The 25,055-nt window shown below is 28.9% G+C and overlaps 1 protein-coding gene across 2 annotated transcripts; it reads right to left on the reverse strand.

Moving 5' to 3' along the window:
• Window positions 1–333: 333 nt before the first annotated feature.
• LOC119607053 lies at window positions 334–24,484 on the reverse strand. Of its 2 annotated transcripts, XM_037960790.1 has the most exons (4): window positions 24,313–24,484; window positions 24,109–24,160; window positions 1,518–1,646; window positions 397–1,362 (listed from the first exon to the last, which is right to left on the reverse strand). In XM_037960790.1, the coding sequence occupies exons 3-4, from the start codon at window positions 1,615–1,617 to the stop codon at window positions 803–805; spliced, it is 660 nt and encodes a 219-aa protein (XP_037816718.1). In that variant the 5' UTR covers window positions 1,618–1,646; window positions 24,109–24,160; window positions 24,313–24,484; the 3' UTR covers window positions 397–802. The 2 variants fall into 2 exon arrangements, with proteins under 2 accessions (XP_037816717.1, XP_037816718.1); XM_037960789.1 differs by lacking the exon at window positions 24,109–24,160 and having other exon boundaries at window positions 334–1,362.
• Window positions 24,485–25,055: the final 571 nt, after the last annotated feature.

A 25,055-nucleotide genomic window follows, 5' to 3' on the forward strand; every position in this document is an offset into this window, starting at 1 on the left:
AGAAAATTTAACACATAGATAGTCAGAAAATTAGCTTTCAGATGGCATTCAAATCTTTTGCCACGCCCACCAAATTTCAAAATGAATGTTCGTTATTATAAAATTATACTAAATCCTGAAGAGGACATGATATTGGGAGAAGAAAAATGTTTCATTCTAAAGATAACCATTCTAATTATCTTACGGTTAAATTTCGTAAATATTTTTATTTAAAAAATCCACTTCACAATTCCATTAAAAATCAACCTAATTACAACAAAAATAACTTTTCATTGAAAGTTTTTTTTAGAAACTAATTTATTTCTTAAAATAAATGAAACAAATATTTTTTATAATTTTGTTTTTCTTTATTTAAATAAATGCAGTTGTTTTTTTTTTCTTTAATGAATTTTGTATACATTTGCGAATCAATATAATAATTAAATAATTACAAAAAATAAATGTGTGTTTAATGAAATTTTGTTGTTGATTTTTCCATATTTTTTTTGTCAACATTAAATAGAACAGAAAAGATAAAATTAATCAAAATTATCCCCAACAACAAAGATGAATTTCGTATAACAAATAATGATTTAAAAAAACAATAACAGAATTTTTTTTATAAATAAACGATTTTCTTTTAAATTTAAGCTTAAAAAGTAATTTTTGTTTTTCCCATTTTTCTATAAAATACACATAATTTTTTTTTGTTTTTTTTTATGTATAACAATTAACCATAGATCAATAATAGAAAAAAAGTTAGAAAGAGAATGAGAAGAGTTGGTGGAGAGGAGTGGACAAGGCCAAATTAATATCATATACTTTACAGACGAAGACCAGGATTGCGGGAGCGAACAAAGTTCAAAAGTTCATCGGAATCTTCGCATACGAATGGTTTGAGATGATGACAGGCAACATCATGCCATTTAACACCATCATTATAGAAGTTATTGAGTATAGAGAGACAAGATTCATCATTACCCTGGGCAGCTTCACGGTTATCGGGTTGAGCTTGATTGTAACCGCCGGTGTGAGACCAATCGCCAGTGTTGCGCTGAGAGGTGGGACCAATTTTAGCACCTGAACCAGACCAGAACCAACCGTTCTCATTGGGAGGTTGTAAATCGGGACGATCACAGCCAGCGAAATTACACTTGCGACCAGAAGTCCAAATATAACGTACATTACCACGGGCAATACGCTGCTTAACAAATTCATTCTCTTGGGGAGTCTCAAGCGAAACGGCATCCATACAATGACGACGACAAATGTTACGGGCATCCAACCAATCGACTTCTAAACTGCGTGTGGGAGCATGTTCCCAACTGAAGAAGTATGAGTGAGAAACACCGCGAGCATCACGATAGGAGGCATGTCGTACACCTGAGTATTTAAAATTAAAGTTTAATAAAAATTTTAAATATTTTACATTCTTTAAAAAAAAAATTTCATTAAAAAATATTGCCGATATCGAAAGGAAAGTGATTTGAATAATATTATCGAATAATTTACAATTTTATTTAAAAGCGTCTACTTACGATTAGCACAACTTCTAGGATCAGGTAACGCTAAACGTCTTTGAGCCAAAGTAACGGTGGCACCCAAAGCCAGCAACAATATGGTACGTAGCACCGACATGTTTTTTAATTTGTTTTCTTTAAAATAAACTAGAAATAGAACAAAATGTTAAAAACAAAATTAGTTAAATGAAAACAACAACTATTACGTTTGAAATTTCAAAATAAAATGAAAATATTTAAAACATTTTTTTTGCAATACAACTTAAGCCCTTCTTTCTAACAACAGGTGGAGTTGGATGTTGTTATTATTGTTGGTACGGTCATTGGTCTTTTTGTGTGTACTATTTTAAAATGCTGTTGCGCTGTTAACCAGATGACCAGACGCACCCAATAATACGCTTGACTGAGTTAAAAAAAAATAACCCAAAAGTGTAACAGTTTCTATTTACTGTTTATATTATTTGTCATCAGGTTTTTGGGCGAAATTTTTTTTTCAAATTTTCATATAAACAATTATTTAGTTCAAAAATGTTCATCTAAATGTTAGTTTTGTATGATTTTATTATGAAAACTAAAATTAAAATAAATGTATTCTAACGTATTCAATGATTGGAAAATTTTGACATGTTTGCCTTTTTGAAACATATGATTATTTCAAATTGTTGGTTATTGTATTACTAAATGATTTTTATTGCCTTCATTAGTTAAAACAAATAATTAAATTTGTTTTGTGTTTTTTTCTGCATTGTATACGAAATTGTATCACAAAATCTTAATTTATTTTGTTTTGTTTTTATTTAAATTATTTAAACAAATTGTTTTGTAACCAAACGTCATGAACGTGAGAATTACAACGGAATTACTTAAAATGTTTATGTAAAATGACAGTGAATTTGCTAATAACAAAAAAATTAGCCAATTGTAAGTAACTGAGGACGAAATTGTTCAAAAGAAGTATGTTAACCCATAATACATTGCAAAGAGACAACCTGGAATATCATCTGAGTATATAATGTATAGCAAACCTTACTACACACGCAAAAATTGTCTCCACTATAGACTAGACTATAAACTAAACTATTGACTAGACTATAAACTAAACTATAGACTAGACTATAGACTAGACTATAGACTAGACTATAGACTAGACTATAGACTAGACTATAGACTAGACTATAGACTAGACTATAGACTAGACTATAGACTAGACTATAGACTAGACTATAGACTAGACTATAGACTAGACTATAGACTAGACTATAGACTAGACTATAGACTAGACTATAGACTAGACTATAGACTAGACTATAGACTAGACTATAGACTAGACTATAGACTAGACTATAGACTAGACTATAGACTAGACTATAGACTAGACTATAGACTAGACTATAGACTAGACTATAGACTAGACTATAGACTAGACTATAGACTAGACTATAGACTAGACTATAGACTAGACTATAGACTAGACTATAGACTAGACTATAGACTAGACTATAGACTAGACTATAGACTAGACTATAGACTAGACTATAGACTAGACTATAGACTAGACTATAGACTAGACTATAGACTAGACTATAGACTAGACTATAGACTAGACTATAGACTAGACTATAGACTAGACTATAGACTAGACTATAGACTAGACTATAGACTAGACTATAGACTAGACTAGACTATAGACTAGACTATAGACTAGACTATAGACTAGACTATAGACTAGACTATAGACTAGACTATAGACTAGACTATAGACTAGACTATAGACTAGACTATAGATTAGACTATAGACTAGACTATAGACTAGACTATAGACTAGACTATAGACTAGACTATAGACTAGACTATAGACTAGACTATAGACTAGACTATAGACTAGACTATAGACTAGACTATAGACTAGACTATAGACTAGACTATAGACTAGACTATAGACTATATAGACTAGACTATAGACTAGACTATAGACTAGACTATAGACTAGACTATAGACTAGACTATAGACTAGACTATAGACTAGACTAGACTAGACTATAGACTAGACTATAGACTAGACTATAGACTAGACTATAGACTAGACTATAGACTAGACTATAGACTAGACTATAGACTAGACTAGGCTATAGACTAGACTATAGACTAGACTAGGCTATAGACTAGAGTAGACTAGACTAGACTATAGACTAGACTAGGCTATAGACTAGACTAGACTATAGACTAGACTAGACCAGACTATAGACTAGACTAGACTATAGACTAGACTATAGACTAGATAGACTATAGACTAGACTAGACTAGACTATAGACTAGACTATAGACTAGACTATAGACTAGACTATAGACTAGACTATAGACTAGACTATAGACTAGACTATAGACTAGACTAGACTAGACTATAGACTAACTTAGACTAGACTATAGACTAGACTATAGACAGACTATAGACTAGACTATAGACTAGACTATAGACTAGACTATAGACTAGACTATAGACTACTATAGACTAGATTATAGACCTAGACTATAGACTAGACTATAGACTAGACTATAGACTAGACTATAGACTAGACTATAGACTACACTATAGACTAGACGACTATAGACTAGACTATAGACTAGACTATAGACTAGACTATAGACTAGACTATAGACTAGACTATAGACTACACTATAGACTAGACTATAGACTAGACTATAGACTAGACTATAGACTAGACTATAGACTAGACTATAGACTAGACTATAGACTAGACTATAGACTAGACTATAGACTAGACTATAGACTACACTATAGACTAGACTATAGACTAGACTATAGACTAGACTATAGACTAGACTATAGACTAGACTATAGACTAGACTATAGACTAGACTATAGACTAGACTATAGACTAGACTATAGACTAGACTATAGACTAGACTATAGACTAGACTATAGACTAGACTATAGACTAGACTATAGACTAGACTATAGACTAGACTATAGACTAGACTATAGACTAGACTATAGACTAGACTATAGACTAGACTATAGACTAGACTATAGACCTAGACTATAGACTAGACTATAGACTAGACTATAGACTAGACTATAGACTAGACTATAGACTAGACTATAGACTAGACTAGACTAGACTAGACTAGACTATAGACTAGACTAGACTATAGACTAGACTATAGACTAGACTATAGACTAGACTATAGACTAGACTATAGACTAGACTATAGACTAGACTATAGACTAGACTATAGACTAGACTATAGTCTAGACTATAGACTAGACTATAGTCTAGACTATAGACTAGACTATAGACTACAGCTTTAGTTGGATCATGCGAATTTGCATTCACAAAAAATAAAATTTATTACTCGTTTTTGCATTCGCTAAGCTGGCAGCATCCTCAGCATCCCTAATATTTACCCATTAATTTGCTTTTTTAAATTAAAACAATTAAAATTTTCCATTTGTTTTTCATTACATTTGTTTATATAAAATTTTTTTCTCTCACAACTATTTGACCCACAAATATCGCAAGTCTTCTTAATACCATATAATTAGTTAGAGAGTTTTACCAAGTGTCAAGTATGTATAATGTTTACACTTATTCGTGCAACACATTCTTTGATTATTCTTTAGATATTTTTTTCCAATTATATCTCATTTTCAATTTGTAGTAAATTTTTAAATCCGCTTGAGAAAATTGCATGCATAACTTGCAACACATTACAAAATTAAACATAAATCTAAACATTATTAAAACATTTGTACAAACAAACGAATGTAAGTCAACAACATCTAGCAGATCGACGACGATGACAAAGACAATCAGTCATTTAGACATTAGATACGTTCATCTAAATGGCCATGAAAGTGTTAAAACAAAAACACACCAAGTGTTTTAAAGAAGAAGAAGAAGAAGAGACACTGTGCCAAGTCATTCTCAGGCCTCCTCACATGTTAAAAAGAAACTAATCGAGCGTTAGATGTAACAGAGATAAAAAAGAACACTTGCCTGCCACAAACAGCCAGGCATCAAGCAGTTGTTGTGTGTGGCAGAGACATCAACCAAACATCACCAGTAGCTTAAATAGGCGAAACTTTATAATTGTTAATGTTATTTTGAGATTTACAGACTAGACGGATTTGCCACCTCATTACGAAAGCCCACTTTTTTATTTGCCATTCAGACATTTGTTCATTTATTTTCTATAATTTTTAGATTTGTTTAATGTTAAATTTAATTACTGCTCGTAAAACTATACTATTTTATTGCTACTACAGCTACTACTAGTATGAGTTTTATTTTATTTTATTTTTTTTTTTTTTTGTTGCAACAAAATAGCATTTTCATAAATTAGCACTTAAAAAAGATGATAAACCAAATTGGAGTGCAGTGTAAAAAATGCGCCAAAGAATATAAGAAAATATTGTGGTAATCATAAAAGTTGATTGCTGTTAAACAATAGTGAGTATTTGTTTTAATACAAAAATTTATGGGAGTTTCAAAAACAATGAACGCTTTATTTTCATTCAACTAAAGAGATATGTTCACATTATTTTTAACAAAGATTTAGTTGATTTTATATAAACAACAGGCCCGATAGTGGTCTAGGTGTATTTCTTTGGATTTGATGTACAATACATCCTCCTATCAACCTAACCTATTAAAAGGTTCAGAGCCTATTAAAAGGTTCGTTACGTATAATACTTTGTGGTGAAATATTTTAAAGGATAAAATTGCCGAACTTTGATTTGAACAAAAGTGTTAAAAGATTTAACTAGTTCTAGTTTAGTTCTAGTTGAGTTCTAGTTCAGTTCTAGTTCAGTTCTAGTTCAGTTCTAGTTCAGTTCTAGTTCAGTTCTAGTTCAGTTCTAGTTCAGTTCTAGTTCAGTTCTAGTTCAGTTCTAGTTCAGTTCTAGTTCAGTTCTAGTTCAGTTCTAGTTCAGTTCTAGTTCAGTTCTAGTTCAGTTCTAGTTCAGTTCTAGTTCAGTTCTAGTTCAGTTCTAGTTCAGTTCTAGTTCAGTTCTAGTTCAGTTCTAGTTCAGTTCTAGTTCAGTTCTAGTTCAGTTCTAGTTCAGTTCTAGTTCAGTTCTAGTTCAGTTCTAGTTCAGTTCTAGTTCAGTTCTAGTTCAGTTCTAGTTCAGTTCTAGTTAGTCTAGTTCAGTTCTAGTTCAGTTCTAGTTCAGTTCTAGTTCAGTTCTAGTCTAGTTCAGTTCTAGTTCAGTTCTAGTTCAGTTCTAGTCAGTTCTAGTTCAGTTCTAGTTCAGTTTCTAGTTCAGTTCTAGTTCAGGTCTAGTTCAGTTCTAGTTCAGTTCTATTTAGTTCTAGTTCAGTTCTAGTTCAGTTCTAGTTCAGTTCTAGTTCAGTTCTAGTTCAGTTCTAGTTCAGTTCTAGTTCAGTTCTAGTTCAGTTCTAGTTCAGTTCTAGTTCAGTTCTAGTTCAGTTCTAGTTCAGTTCTAGTTCAGTTCTAGTTCAGTTCTAGTTCAGTTCTAGTTCAGTTATAGTTCAGTTTGAACTACATAGTTCAACTAAATATGTAGAAGTTCAACAGTATTATTCTAAAAATTTAAATGTTTGAAAAATCAAATAATTTCGGAAGTTTAGAGTGTAGTTTCTTTTTCACTTTTAAGTGAAAATGAAAGTCAGTGATATGCCTAAATGTTTCTTTCTAAAAAGTAAAAAATTCGGTTTCATTTTTAATTTTTCAAATTGTTTAAATTACAGCAGTAATTACTAACTTTCAATTTTGTCATATAGATAAACATTTTAACGACATCTTTTCATACAATTTAAAAAAAATCCATAAAGGAACATTGTCATTAAGCATCATAAAAAGATAAATACCAAACTGACGCACCAGCAGCCGATATTTTTCATATGAAATGTGATTTGACAAATTTGTTTCAAACAAATTTTTATTAATTTTCCTCATATTTTTTTGAAAACATCATAAGCCTCAACACAACATAATAACTAAAATTTTAAATTTTTTTGTGTATCTAAACAATGTTGAATATACTTAATCACATGTTTCAAGATGTTGTCTGAAACAAGTTTACAATTTTATCTTTATTTATAGCAGATACACTAACTCCTTGACTGTATATAAAAGTTAATTAAAAATAATTTAAAGTGTCAATGAAAATCTTATAATAAATTAATAAACAAATACATACTCAAAAACAAATCGCCATAAAGTTTTTAGTAAAAAAAAAAAACGAAAAATAGCCTAAAATCTGTATTTTATCCAGCAAAACCTCTTGGTTATACGTCGGTACCAAAAAAAAAAAAATAATGGCAAAAACAAACCAAAACTGAAGAAGAGAATGGCTTATAAAACCACAATAAAACAAGTCTTTTTTTGTAAAATACAACTTTACAACGAATTATTTTTGGATTTTTTCAGATTTTGCAGATGTACAATTCGAAAAAAATATTACTTTTAAATTTAGTACAAAAGTTTGTACGTTTGCGCGAATTACACCACGTAAATTATGCAATAAAATGCTTAAAATTGTTTTTTTTTTTGCTTACAAATAATAATAGTGGGGAGTCTTTTGCTATTATGAAGCTCAATGCCTTCAAGTGGCAGCAGGAAAGGTGTATTAATATGGAACCTAAATTGATTTAATTATTTTTGCCACCAGCTGTCACTGTTTAAGAAAATGATTTTTATGGAATTATTATTTCTTTCAATTTTTTCTTAATACATAAATAATTTTGGATTTATGTAGGTGTTCAAAACTTAGTTTGGAATGGATTAACTTAGTTTGGAAAATATTAATTTTTTAGAAGGGGACTCTACCTACGGTACTTTAAAACTTATGATTTAGTTTTAATAATAACAATCTTATCTCCTATTTACTCTTAAGTAGGTGAGCCAAGTTCCAGCCTAACATTTTAAGGTTTTTAAAACACATTTAAAACCCAAAAATATCGAAGGTAAAAAAGTCTCTTAAGGACCAAACAAAACGTTTTTTGCTCAAAATTAGGGAATTTTTGAGATCTATTTCGATACATCCCAATAAGCATTTTTGCTGGAATTCAAGTGTAAATCAAATTTAATTCCAGTCAAACATTCAAATTTCAAGTGTTGAAATACACTTGCATTACACTTTAATTCAATAGCATTCTCCAGTGAAAAGGAAACTTGAATTCAAGTCGAACATTATAATGTTATTACAGTTTAATTCAAGGCTTGAATAACATTACAACTCGAATAGAAAAAATGCTTAAATTCAATCTTTGAAATACAGTTTAATTCAAACCTTGAATTTTAATGTAATTCCTATCGAAAAAGTAATTACATTCAAGCACCTATAATATACATATATGTATATATATGTACATATGTATTAGCTGTAGGTGTAACATACTACCACATATCTTAAAATTTAACAGACATAATTAAGACATTTATTAATAATAAATAAGAAATGAATGAGGATAAAATTACGTACATATTTATACATTTTACATGGCAAAAACTTGTATAAAACATAATTTACAGGATCACTCTGTTTCTTTAACATTACAAATAAATCAGCAAAGATCTTGAAAGAACGCATCAACCAGAAATATTTGCATTATTCTATATACATTCGTGCCTATATCAAAGAATATTTTCTACATTAATCCCGTTTTGGGTTGGTTTAATCTGCATACATACCTTTTATTGCAATTGGATTCATTGATTTTTATAAATTCTGACACCAACATTTGCTGTTCTATTTTGTTGCATTGAAGTAAAAATATGAACATTTTTATTATTAATATTTTTAATTTATTTTGAAGTTTGACAAGAAAATTTGGTTTGAAAACATTATTTGACTTTTACTTGAAAATAAAACTGGAATTAAAATTGAATTATAATTAAATTTCAAGCACTTGAATTTATAATTTTTGGGTGCTTATTGGGATACCTCTCTCCATCCGATCTCTTTACTATTCATATCTCGCGTACAGGAGAGGGCGAAAGTACGTGGATCGAACTTCACTGTTCTATCGTTATTACAATGGGATGGTTTACTCTGAAATTGGGGAACTTGTACCCGTAAATTTTTACGCAATATAGGTCTTTCATATAGAACACACCCATTTGTGGTCGTTTCGGCAGTGGAGTGCACAACACATTATAGGGAGAATTCATTATTCAGACGTTAGTAGTGCAATTGTGGAACAAACTTCCTGCAGAAGTATTTCCTGCCAATTTCGATGTAAGAAGATTTAAATCAAATGTCCTCTATCCCCTATACCAGTTTCCTAGTTCCAATACTGCATAAGTAGTATCATTTCTTAACTGCTGTTCCAAGAAAAAATTAAAGAATTTTTTTTTACAAATTGCTATTTATATAGGATTATCAATTGCTGGTTGGGAATTGAAGACGCTTTATCTGTCCGAATATCTGTTGAAAACACGATAAAACGGAAAGAGAGAGAAAGCTGAAAATTTCTATAAATTTTTCTTATTGATTGGTCTAGTTCCATAAAAATAGTTTAATTAGTCCTATGCTGATTATAATATAAACGTGATAAATTTTGCACAAATTAGTAGTATTTTCGGAAAGCATGGTGATTATTAAACTATATTTGACCCCAGCACCTCAGAAAACTACCTAAAAGTTCATAACTGGATAACAGTATATGAATAAAATTGGATATAAGAAATTTCTTACTAAATTTTACTCAGAGTTCGGTCCAACTAACCACGAGACTTCTTTCGACAATCATTAATTAATTAATGTCGATATATGACAAAGAAGTTCTGAATATTAATAAGGCATTATTAGACTACTTCTATGTAATCAGGACGATATGAAGTACACAGAGGGAAAAAAGAAGTATACACGCCTGGTACCAAATTGACACCAAACGGTTTATAATTTTTGAAACCACACGTCGTCAAAGTATATATGTACTTACGACAACACTATGTAATGTTGACAACATTGCAACAATTCGTTGTCGAAATCTAAACTTTATACACATCCGTTGTCCAAATGTTAACAAACGTGGTAAGCTCCCTATTGACAAACAATCCGTTGCTAATAGTGACCTTACCACGTTTATTAACATTTAGACAACGGATGTGCATAAAATTTAGATTTCGACAATGAATTGTTGCAATGTTGAAAACGTTGCGTTGTCAACATTAGATAGTGTTGTCGTACGTATGTATATACTTTGACAACGGATGATATTGAACGGATGATATTGAAAAATTATAAACTCTTTGGTTTCAATTTGGTACCAGGCGTGTATATTTCCTTTTCCCCCTGTGTAGTCGTTGAAAAGTACTTTAATAGGTAAGTGGTTTCGACAATGAATTTTTGCAATGTTGACAACGTTGCGTTGTCAACATTATATAGTGTTGTCGTATGTATGTATATACTTTGACAACGGATGTTATTGAAAAATTATAAACTCTTTGGTGTCAATTTGGTACCAGGCGGTTATATTTCCTTTCCCCCTGTAAAGTCGTTGAAAAGTATTTTAGTAAGTAAGTGGTTGCAACTGGAAGTTATTAACAAGTTTTTGTTGGGTACATATTTATAAATGGCTTTGTAGTTGTGCATATAAGGAAATAACCATTACCCTTAACCAATATAATGATTATACAAAAATAACGAAAAAAAAACAAATTCAATTTTAAAAATTTTATTACACAAAAGTAAATACCCTGACCTTAGACAATGTCTATTTGTTTAATTTTTTTCAAAACATTTATAATAAAGTCTTAAAAAAATAGTTTATTGTACCCACAACCAAGTGGCTGACATCGTGAGGTGAATCTTCGGTACATAAATATTTAAAATGTGTCATTATTTTTATGTACAAAGTACGATGATGCGAACAAATATTCCAAAAAAACCACATTGGGCCCAAAAATTATTTATTTCTTATGGCGAAAGTTAAATTTTGTTTTTTGTTAAACAGCGGTTGTAGTTTAAATTTTGTTGTTGTCAGTTATTGTCTTCCGCATAGTGAATTTTATAGTAAGCGTTGTACTTTACCTAATGTTACAAAGTATGAAAAAGAAGTGTTTTTTTTAAACTGGCAAAGCATAAATTTTACAAAAGTTTATCAAACAAACCCTCATTTATTATAATAGTATGTGTCTGTCTGTTTGTTTGTTTCTTGACAAGGTTTCATTTATTGCATTTATTGTTTAAACAGTAAATAATTGTAAATATTTGTTAGTTATTTTTTTTCACTTACTTGGTTATGGGTAGTTTTGTTTATTATGCATAAAATGTTAAATGTTTACAAAAAAAAAAAACGTTATGTATTTAAATTTACTAAATACTCAACCATGAATATGTATTTGAAATGGTACATAATGTTAGTAGAGAGAAAATAAGTATTATTACAGGCAAACAAACGATTTTTAGCAAATATGTTTATTAATGGAAATTTTTATGCTAATTTTAAGTTTTGGCCAAATTCAATATTAATATGCCTTAAATTGCTTTATTTAAGTTAAGTTGCCTTAAGCCGTTTATTTAGGCTTTAGTGTTTGATTAGTTGACATCATCTATTTAAAAATATTTGTATTTATTTGCACTAATTGCTGCTAGACTTTATTTAGTTTTTTTTTTTTGCACAAAATATTTGTGCGTCTTTTTTGTCATTTTTTCTTTGTTGGCCAATGACAAAATATTTGTTTGTTTAAAAAAAAATATTATAACGTTTTGTTTTTTGTTTAAATCATTACATAATAAGTTTATTGTGATTGATTACCCGCCATATGAGTACATGTGTTTCATTTTTCGTATTCGTTGTTGTAGGTACATTACATTTAATTTTTTTCTGCACACGTTTTTTAAGTTTTCATTAAAAAATTTATATTTTTTGTTAAAATTTTTGTATGAGGTTTTGTAGCTCATAAAAATTAAGTAGAAATTGTAAATTTTTAATAAAGTTTATGTTAAAGCATTTGCTATGCTATTAATTATAAATAGGAAATGTTTTAATTTTGTAAAGCAACATGTTGCTGGCAATAAATTTGTTTTGATTATTTATTGTTGAGTTAAAATTTTAAGTTAATACTGGACATATTATTTTAAAATATGTAAAGGAAGCTAAAATTTATTATTTATGGTAGAATTTAGTTGTCATGTTTAATGCAACATGTTGCTAGCAGTAAATTATGTTCCCAGTTCTAATATGTTTAACTTTAGTAATTGTAAATTATTATAAATAAGCAACATATTGCTAGCGACAAACAAATGTTTACAGATACAAAATTATTGGAAAACTTTGAAAAAATGTTTGCCTCAAAAATGTTAAATGTTTATAACAACACAATTTGAGTACAACTTCTGCAGCATTTTCCCGCAAACCCTGATAAATAGATTTGGGAAGTGTCATCAGAGTTTTTATAATAATTCTGCAAAGTTACAAATTTAACCAAATATTTAATGTTGAGTATCAGTTGCTAATTATTAAAAATTTACAAACAATATGGTTGTTGCAAAAACCTATGGAATGTGTAAATTGTCAGTAAACAAAACTACTTTTTGTAGTGATTATTAACACATTCTTAGTAAAATATATATCTAAATATTTAAGCAATTAGTGTTTAGTTAACAATGTATGTATTTCAAAACGACAAATATATAATATGTTGCAATTTAAGTATTAATCTACTCTACTACTCTATTCCATATGATAAAAAATGTTTAGCAACATTGATTAGACCTTTTTGAGAGAAAAAGGAGAGAAGTTGACAAAATATTTCCTCATTTCCTCGATATTTAGAAATGCTCAAAACCCTGGGAGTTAAACAAAATGATTTACAGGGCGATTAACTACCCCTTGCTGTTTAACATATACATCCACAAACTCCTAACTTAAACCACGCTGGATGAATGTGATAGATAAACTTGCGTCTAGTTAAGGGAACATAAATTCCATCTAAGAACTATTCAGCTTGTTTACCCCTTCAGCTTAAGCCACTGCAATTAGGTTTACAAAGTATAAGCAAGGCCTTCATAGCTGTAGACGGCAACACTTGGGAATAGTCAACTACGCTTTCTGCACGGAGTTCATCTTGCCGGTTATACTAATTTCAACATTACAATGTTGGAAGCTAATGCCAGGAATATCAGGTGGGATATTTGTCTAACCCTCAAATAATCAATTATGCAGCTTAATCTACTTTACTTAGTCCAATAAATTTGTGGACTAATCCGCTGGATGTAGTTAAATTTTTTATTATTTTAAGAGAAATCGATTAACATGAAAAATGTTGCCCAAATGTATCTGCAACATTTCAAAATTGTTAAATATATATTATAAAAGGCACTCAGGGGATACGTATACAGTAAATTGTGTTGGAAGGGATAATTGAAAAAGTAGTGTTTGTGGAAAAATGTCTACGTGCTTAACGTGTCTTGACGGCCTTATTTCACGGTGATCTTTTTCTCCCTCTGAGTAGACTTGGGAACGGCCTCTAAACTTCTATGAAGAACTCAGGTGGCAATGTTTGTGCCGGTCCAAGTACAAGCACTTTGTTGAAGTACTTAAGCTATCTAATCTCTTGCCATAGTAGCCCCATTGTGGAATGACAGGTAGCATGAGATCAATGCCAATGCATACTCCGACAAGAAAAAAGCAATCACTGGTTTAAAGTCAATAGAAGGTACGACGCCAACATCAGGTGAAATCAATCTTCCGTTATCTTACGCCGAAAGGTGACCACCCTTTAGATGTTATGAAAGATTGCCCGCGCAACCACACTACTAAGATGGCTTTTTTGATTCGGCAACAGCACCTAGAGACGTATTTGGTAGTCCAAAATACCCAGCCCATAAATCAGGAACCCTCTGTATGTCAGATAATGTAACAAAGAATATAGGAATTTCCAAAGTCGAATCAATAATTTCACCGACAAGTTGAGTGGTGGGCTTCAACCATAAGTCTCGTAGAATGAAACAATATACATCCTGTCGGACAGAGAAATCTTTTCCGATCGTTTACCAACTTACATTAGTTCAATTCTCAGACCATATAGAACGATCTACGGAATGACAGGCAACAACCAAGTGTCAACCTGAAAATTCTCCAACCTATACTGGCGCCCTACTACGCGAAGGGTATGAGATACTCAACGGGTTCAGGAATCCAGCATAAGTTGCTCTGTCACATCACCCAGTGACATCTGTTCAGATGGCAACAACACCGGAGAGTGCATCCAGACATATATGGCATATATCATATATGGATATATCAGTCCTTAAACCAACATTCACTCCCCGCGAATTTGAGTTTAAACCACAGCTACTACGAGTTTAAACCACAGCTACTACTACGAAGGAACCTAAACCAACCCTTATTGCCAGATTATATGATGCTCTGGTTCGATCCCATGTCAAAATATTCCAAGGAGAGGCCGATGATATATTTCATTATCACCAGTTTATAGTCCCGGCAGGCTAGAGGTATTGGTAGCTCCTCTTTTACCCTGAATATTGCAATAATACCAAGATGGAGATTTCATGGATGGAAATTTGATTTGTTTTTATTACATCGAAAGTGGCAGGGAATACTTCAGCAAGAAATTTAATCCACATGCGTTATGGTCCACTGGCCAATCGAGCACAAATAAAGAAAGACAAGTGTTGCTTGAAAGCAAATGTGTAGCAACATTGATAACAATACAATATGTTGCTAGCAACATTTTTAAGTAATTTCAAACAAGTATCACAGTTTTAACATCTTGTATGCAACATTGTTGATGTGAAATCAATAAACATTTAGCAATTATTATTACACAATTCATATAAAAAATTAATAAACTTTAATAAGCATTTTCATTATTAATATAATTTAATTAAGAAGAAGAAACTGAAACTTATTGAAGCGAAAAAATATCCGCTTGCTGATTATTTCTTAGCAATTTACATGTTGGCATGAATATTTGTTAGATACTGTCAGACATATGCAAAAATAATAATAGTTATTTTAAATTACATAACAATAAAAATGCATTTTGTTTAAAAAAAATAAAACATGTATGTGGCGGCAAATGAAATCAAATAGAAAATAATAAAAATTTTCATCAACATTGAGAAGTTGCCTAACATGCTGCCAAGATCTTAATTAGATTTTAAAATAAAAATAAGCTGATTTTGTTAAACGATTCAAATTTAAAACCTTATTTCGCAAATATCATGATGAAGATTGTCTGTATGCTTCATTTTTTTTAAATTAAATTGTTTTAAATTATTTAACCATTATATTAATTGTTATTATTATGTTATTTACAGCTCGCATTTGTTTTATTTTGAACCAAAATGTTGTTACAAATTTAGATGAACGAATTACCTAAAATGGCACGATTTGAAATGTAAACCGGAAGTATTTATTACAAAGCGGATATTAAAACAATCTTTAATTATTTAGCAACTAAAATAACAGTAGCAGCAGGCAGGCAACCATATAAACACAAATAGTTAATAAAAATGTTTATAAACATAAATTAATATTGATTAAAAAAACATGGTGAAAAGGAATGAAATCAAAGAAGAAAAAAACCAAACACAGATAAATATAAAGAAAGAAAGACAAGCCAGCAACACTATAATGAGTTCACAAATCTAACCCACTAACCGGCTTAAATGTTTAGAAGAGACAGACAACTAACGAATCAACTAACCAACCAACCATCCATCCAACTGCTTGACAACTTGAGAAACATTTATTTGGCCAAGCACGCATCAAATGATGCAGACAACGTACACATGTTCGAAACAAACGTAAAAGGTGCGTTACTTTTACTCAAATCATCATTTAAAATACATAGAAAACTAGAAAAAAAAAATAAAAACAAACTTCATCATCATGACCATTATTGGTTGTCGTCATTGCCGCCAGTCAAATATTTACTGGTAAATAAAAATTTATTGTTGGTGGCTGGGGCTCTGGCTCTAACTCTGGCATGAATATGGTCTAAACTAAAAGTGTAAAATCAAAATAATTTTCTTTTCTAAGTAAACAAGACAAACAAGACCATCAACAAATAACTCCTTTTCAATGTGTAAGTATTTGAATTTCAGACTGAGACAGACAAAACAAATTCGTTATAACTCTTTTACAGAATTATTGGAAAATACCCGTAAACGAGCAGAAGTTTTGCAAGTGAAAACTTTTCCTTTTTAAAAGAAACTTACAAACAAATATAAAAATATACATCTTTAAAATGAAAAATTAAAAAAAAATATTATGTTGAAAAAAAAACAGAAAAGAAACTTGATAAATGCATAAACGTGAAGCAGCTACAAGTCTGTCATCTTTTGTAGCAAAAATAATAAAAAAATGTTGAAAAAAACTAAATGCTTAAAAGCATGAATGATTTTTTTTTTTAAATTGTGTTTATCTTAAAAGAATCAAAGAAGATGAAAAAAAGTGAACCAACAACGTGACTGCAATAAATAATGCCTTCTGGCGAAAAAAAACTATAAAAAACAATAATAATAATAAAATTCCTCTTTAGCTGTTTAAATTAACAACTTTTTAAAGTTTTTGGTGGTTTAAACAAAATGTTTAGAAACATGTTTAGAGCAACATTTTTTTACTTTAAATATTATTTCACTTTTTCTTTTATATTTGAAGGTAGGCTCAAGTTTTAAAGGCGATTTGAAAAATAAAATGTTTATAAACATTTTTCTAGCAACATTAGTTTTAATTTTCACTTATATATTGATTGCAATATACATATGTATAAATGTAAGCGAAAAATGTTTATCGACATTAATTATTATTTGGTCGAAACTATTGAAATTCTAAATTCATTTTATTATTATCAAATGTTTTCCTGCTTCTTATAATGTTATTATTCTTAAGAAACATTTACATATCTCTGAAGCAAATGTTGCTGGAATGTTTCTAGACAGAGGTTTTTGTAAGACAAAAGGTTAATATTCGAAAATATTAAAATTCTATATTTCTTTTAATATTATCAAATGTTTTCCTGCTTCTTATAACTAATGTTGTTATTATTTTCGTGAAACATTTAAATATTTCTGATGCAAATGTTGCTGGAATGTTTCTAGATGCATTTTATGTTTAGAAACTGTACTTTAAAAATATAAAAATTCTACCCTGCCTTTAAATTCTATCAAATGCTTTTCTGTGTTTTTTTCAATCAATGTTGAGAAACATTTATATAATAGTAGTCGTAGTAGTGGTTTCATGGGCAAATGTTGCTGGTATATATTCAGGTACCTTCTTCTACTATTTTGTGAGTTACTGGTGAAAAATTTTAAGATAGTGGCAACAGAAACTGCAATGTTTTAAATATTTTCATGAACTAATTATCTATAAAGCCTCTGGTACTCACCTAATTATTTTTCGAGAACATTTCAATATTTCAGCAACATTCGTTACTCTAGAAAAGTTTATACATTAATCAATATGTTACTCTATAGACTTGCACATAAACTAGTCAAAGATAAGTTTATGGACTAGTCTATATATTACATCCTCGACTAGTTCAAAGAATATTCAGTCGAATAAGCAGTAGACTAGTCAATAGTCTAATCGATTCATAGTAAATGGACTAATTAATGGACTGGTACATAAATTAGTCAATTCACTAATACATAGACCAGTTCATAGACTAGTCCATAGGGTAGTTATGTTGCCGGACTATTGCATTGACACGCTAATAGATTAGTCCATAATGTAATTTATAAAATTGTAAGTAGATTAGTTCATATACTAGACAATAGACCAGATATACATATATGGGTAATTTCATATCAAGTGACCCAACACAAAAAATCGATTTTTACGAAATTTGCAGGTTAGTATTAGAAATTTAAAGGTTAGTATTATTGAATAGTAGACCAAACACAAATTTTCAGCTATATCGGTCTAGAACTGCCGGACTTTGAGGGGATCAAAGTTGGAAATTTTGGTCATACAGGGTTTTATTCAAATGAGTGTAACTTTTCACCTATTGGTCCTAGCAAAAATTGTCCAAAGGAGTTCAGATAGTTATATCTTCCAAAAAAATAATTTTCAAAAATAAGCTTAGACAATTTCCTTAAAGGGCTTTATAGTCCCATAATGGAATGCGAGTGGGATATCTATCAAATTTTTTTTAACTTAAGAATAGTGGCCTCCGGTAGGTTAGTGTTCTAGTTTGGTAGACCGGAGGTGGTGGGTTCGATTCCCACCAGAGGCACTGGTTAAGGAGCGCACAACAGGCCCGATAGAGGCCTAGGTGTATTTCTTCGGATTTGATGTATATACATCCTCCTTTCAAACTAACTAACTAACTTAAGAATAAGATTTTTTTCAAAATTTGGAACTTAATTTTCGCCTATTTGTTCAAAATGGATGTGTTTTGTACTAACCTATTCTTATTATTAAAAATATACAAATTCTATCTTGCAACATTTCAGATTTGTAGAAAATTACAACTAAATAATCAACGTTGTTTAATTATATTTCACGGATCCAAGAGTGGAACTTTAATGCCTTATAATCAAAGCAACGAAGGTAACAATATTGCTGGCAACATGTTTATATACAACACAGTTAAAAGCAAAAAATATATCTTGGTTTTCCATGATTTGATAGATTATAGTATTTTAGCAATAATAGGTCTGTTCAATAACTCAAAGTTGTTACTAATTGTTACAAATTTTCACAAAAATATTTAAAATTTTTATTGAAATACAAATTAATAATTTAATTTAGTATTCTCATTGGAACTTAAGCTATAATACAAATGTTGAAATATAATTTTTATTAATAAAATAAAAATCATTATTTATGTTTGTAAACTTTATCAAATATGAACTAATTCAATTAATTTATAGTTATTGATAATTGTAAATCTATGTTAATTACTTGTATAACAACTTATTATCAAATTAAATAATTCATAACATGATACAAAAGTCATATATTTAAGATTTTATTAAATGTAAATGAAAAATTAAAATTTCAAGTAGATTTTTCTATATTTTATAATAATTCAGCATTTAAAATTTTAAATATTTCCAGATAAATTTAAGCTATACATATACTTATTTTACAAGATCCATTACTATAATTAGATTACTTAAACAGTTTCATAAACATATTTCGCAACATGTTGCTCTCTACAGTCGCTGCAACATTATGTAAATATATGCCAATTTTAATGGCAAAATAACAATTGATCTTCATGAAAACAATAACAATAGCAATGCAGAAAAATACCAGTAATGCAAATAATTTTTTATACAATAAAACCGGAAAAAAAAAAATCGGGAAAACATTCCAAAGAAGAAATCGCAAGTTGTACAACAACCAAGAAAACAACAACAACCTGATGATGCCTCTTATGAAGATGATGCTGTTAGTAATTGTTATGTTTTACGTTTCTTTAGCAGCTTTGCTCGAAACTTCTCCATGTCAATACTCATTTCGAAGCACTCACAACATAATTGATCCTCAAAAAACAACAACAAAAATACAACTTTTACATAAAACTTGGGCGGGAAAGTCTGCGTTTATTATTATTATTTTTTTCGTAAATAAGAAAAAAAAACCAACACATGATAAATTTCAATAAAAAGCGAAAATAATCGAAAGTATGCAAAGAAAGAAAGACTTTTACTTGACCATAAACATTTTAGCTAAAAGCAACAAATGCGTTGCTAAGTTTATATTGATTTCGTGTTTTTTTTAAATAAACCACAATGACCGCCTACTGTAAACAACAGTTTGTTATTTTCGCTTTAGAAAAAAACCTGTTGAATTTATATTTAAGAAATTAGCACCTTTTTTTAAGTGCCTGAAGGGAAAGGGGGTGATAGAGGGGAGGTTGAAATAGAAAATTAAACCACAATTGATTTTAAACAAATTATTGCATTTTTAAACAAGTGTTTTTCTTGTTATAACAACTTGTTTAGCAACATTAAAGTGTCAACAGGATGGTTTTGAAATTAATAATAAAATTAATAGAAATTATAAAATTTAACATAATTTATGGAGTTGAAATTTCTCAATAATTTAAGCAACATGTTACTTAGTCTTGTTTTGGTTTTCATTTGTTTTTACTACAACATGTTTCTATACAAACAAGCAACATTACCCGTTTTTCTGTTGACATGTTCCACTAGAGGATTTCTAATTTCGTCATGTTTTAAGCAATTTTAAATTTGTAAATTATAATTGGAATAGCAACATGTTGCTAGAGGCAAGTATTACAAACATTTTCAAAACCATTCTTAAATTCAATACAGAATTTTTATATATTCGTATTCGTAGAAAACCGTAGAAAAACAAGAAAATAAAAATATCAATTATCTAATAATAAAGTTTTATAATAATTCGTTAAAATGTTCAACTAAACCACTTTTTAAATTAAACTTGTTTGCAACATGTTGCTGAAACATGATCGAAGTCTAACATACATGCATATTTAAATATTTAAATATATTTTTGGAAATAAAATTATATGCTGAAGTTTTATAAATGCGAAAAGTAGTAGCAACATTGTTGCTAGCCATAATTTAGCTACATTTTGAACAATTTTAAATTTGTCAAAATGTTAATCACTAACCAGGTGCTGTTTTAGTAATTTTTTTCTACTTAACAAAATTTACACGGTTTAATTTATTTTACACATCATTAATTTTGAACGTCTTTAAAATTTTAAAAGTTTTTCTAATTTTTTATAATAAAGGTATTGTATGCAAATTGCTTTGAACACCCAGTTTAATTACTATTGTAAAAAAACTACATTTTATCCATATTTAAGTTTTAAAATAAAATTCTAATGATTTAGAAAAAAACTAATAATCTCTTATTTAAAATGCAAATTATAGTTTATAATCAATTGTATATAGAAAATGAAGATTCTTTTTATATGAAGTAATCGTTGCAAAATCGATTGCACTTTTTTGTAATAATTAGTTTTGCATTTTAAGTTCGTTTAACTTAGCTAATCTGTAACTAAGCTGGGTTTATGTTTAAATATAAAAAAGTTAATGTGTTAGGGTACATTTATATATACAAATTTATAATAATATATATAAAAATGGCAAAAATAATAAAAACACAAGATGTATGTTAGTGAAATCCATCAAGTAAGAAATTATAAAACAATAATGCAAGACACGTTTTTAATTATTTTAATAGTAAATTTATTGCAATTAAAAATGACTAGAACTAAAAGTATGTTACTAGTTAGTGCATCCATATAGGGATTAAAGTGTGACATGATGACCTGCTAAGCGATCGGTTGTAATAGATTTATAACTTTCTTGAAATAATGCAAAATTTAGTAGAATTTTAATTAACAAACTAGATTAATACTCAATGTTAAAAAAATGTTTCAGCAACATGTTGCTTGCTACAAACATAAGTATTTTTCAATAGTATGCTTATTTGAAAGGTAAATTTGTATGAAATTAGAGAAAATTAATAAATTATAACCAAAAATATATTAAAAAGAGAACTAAAACTTCCTTGTATAGTACTATCAACATGTTGGCAGCTACGAAACATTTTTTTAATTTTTGTGTAAATGCACTTTATAGAAAACTTTCTTAGCAACATGTTTAGTTAGTTAGTTTGAAAGGAAGATGTATATACATCAAAACCTAGTCCTCTATAGAGCCTGTTCTGCGCTCCTTTACCAGTGCTTCAGATGGGAATCGAACACACCACCTCCGGTCTACCAGACCAGAACACTAACCTCTAACCTACCAGAGGCCACTAGCAACATGTTGCTATTAAAACAAAAAATGTTTAAACGTTTGTTATCACCTAAAGATGATGTCTGAAAGATAAAACCAAATTAAATAAGATGTTGGTGTTTTTTATGGAATAATGTTAGCACATTGACAGCAACATGTTGACAATTTTGATAAACAATATTATATTTAAAAAATTAAAAAAAAAATCTTTAACTACTTTATTATTAACTAAATAAACTCTTTCTTATGACCAGTAGATTCAATTAACAATTAATAAATGTTTATATCTCTCAATAGTTTAATTCGCAACATGTAAATTTTCTTAGCAACATTCGCTAACAATAAAATATGCTAATGTAGCTAGAAAATACAATTTCGTAGAAATATTTGTAATGGTTTTGATATTAATTTTCTTAAAAAAAGTATTTATTTGTTGCATATTTACTTAAAAATAAATCTGCAACATGTTTAAACAAATGATAGTTTGGCAACTTAAATATGTTAATAGGAAAGGTTTAGTAAAATGTTATTCTTAGCTGAAACTTTAGTAAGTTTGAAAGGTTTATGTATATTACATCAGTTCCTAAGAAACACACATGGGCCTCCATCGGAACTGTTTTGCACTTCTTTGCCAGTGTCTGGGTGGTAGCAATCGAACTCACCACCTTCGCTCTGACTTAAAAACTACTACACAACTACTTACTTTTATTTAACGATTTTCAACGCAGCCTTTTCTTAATTGATTTCAAATTTGTAAATGGATACCAAAAGATACATTCATCTTTGCAGACTTCATATATACTAAATTTTATTTGCATCAAAACCTGTTAATTCCGTTCGAATATTTTAATAAATAATTTTTATTACGGTTTAAATTTGAAAACATTAGGTTTAAATATCTACGTTAATTTTAACGTTATTGTGAATTAATATGTCGAAAACCATCTATATTTATTATTAGTCTAGTAAACTTTAAGAAGCAACATGTTTCTACCAACATTCTGAAGAATTTTTCAATTTTTTATACAATTTAATTTGAAAATTATTGTTAAAAATTTTAACCAAAAATAATCAATGAATTTATAGTGAAATTTAAAAGAAATCATAAACATGTTGCTAGATCTAATGGTGATAATATTTCAATATTCCAAAATAAATTTGTATTAAAAAAAATAAAATAAAATTTTATATCAAAATTATAATCTGTTTTATTTTGATTTTTTGTTATTTTTTTTATTATCACATCTGATATAAAATTTTTTTCTTGCAACATGTTGTTAATAATAAAATTGCACAGAAAAACCATTTCTAAGGAGTTTTCATATTTAAAGCAATAATGCAACTAAACTGCAATTAAATATAAAAAATTGGCAACATTATTTATAGAAAAATGTATTTTTCCGTATTTATGAAATCAAATCAGAAAAAAACGGAATATAAAGTGAAATTTTAAATCTATATATTTTTTTTTGTTCGTAATCGACAAACTCTGGAACTAAGGCACCTGATAGGACGAAATTTCAGATATATTTTCCAGGGATCGTGAGAAGTGTTCCTATAAAGTTTTAAATTTGCCCGACTGATGGCGAATTATTTTAAAATTTGATGGCTAATCATGGGTTTAATTAAGAATAAATTTTTCTTTCCTTTGAAATTTTCGATATACATATTATACTGTTTCTGTAACTAAGTATTATATACATTAAATTAATCCATTTCTAATTATTCTATAAAATATAATAAACAAAAAAATTAATTTACAAATGAAATGGTGTTAAGTTAAGAAAAATGCAAAATTTTAAAATTCATTGAACTCTTAAGCAAAATTTTTTTATATTTTACAACCAAAAATAACGAAAAACGTGAGTCAAACAAAACTAAACGTGAACATATGCTTACCAAATAGGCAATTTTTTTGAGTTATAAAATTTATTTAGAAAAATGCACTTAACTAATAAAAAAAAAAACAACCACAAATAAAATTTTATTAAACACTTCCTTTTAGTAAGATGATTTGTTAATCCATAAGTATTTCTTAAATTTTATAAGTTTTTCTATTAAAGTTTGCCAATTTCTAGCATTATTTCAATTTGTTACACTTACACTTGTTTTAATGTGTTTTCTTTTTTGTTTTGTTAAAGTTTGATTTCAAATCGAATGAAAATGAAACTTGTGTGTTGTAGTTTAAAAGTTTCGAATTTATGATTTTTTTTTATATTTTTTGGGTTTTCTATTAAACTCTTGACAAACCGTACGCAACGATATACTTTTACCAACTGATCGTTGAGACTATCTTACCATGGTTTATAATAGCTTGTCCCCAAAAAAACAGCACAACTGTAAAAACTAAAAAAAAATATATAAAGTGAACAAAAACAGCAGCAGCAAAAGCAACAACAACAACAACCGCACATAAAACAAACAAACCAACCAACACATATCTACAACAAATGTAATCACAATTTTTGCCACTACACTTAACTACTCCAAAGTATTGAATCTCATCAACATCAACCAACTACAACATAACGACAGTGGTTGAAGATATGCTAAAATAATGGCAAAATAAGGAGAATCTTCAAAAAAAAAATACATTTCAAAAAATGTTTAACCATGATACTTTAAATGTTACCAAATGTTTCAGCAACAATGTTTATATGATCAAAAACAGTGTATGGCTATTCATTCCAAAATAAAAATAAGTTTTTATTAATAGAATAGAATAATTTTTTCAAATGAAAAATCAAATATACTAAAAACATACCCCCCAGGGCATGTTTCCTTGATGAAAGACTCCCATCTTGGGGTATTGCAATCCCGGGGTAAAGAGGTGCTACCAGTACCTC

Source organism: Lucilia sericata, unplaced genomic scaffold (assembly GCF_015586225.1).
Source record: "Lucilia sericata isolate MDLA Ls3-8-SP2 unplaced genomic scaffold, ASM1558622v1 Contig000650F_arrow, whole genome shotgun sequence".
NCBI classification, from domain to species: Eukaryota; Metazoa; Arthropoda; class Insecta; order Diptera; family Calliphoridae; genus Lucilia; species Lucilia sericata.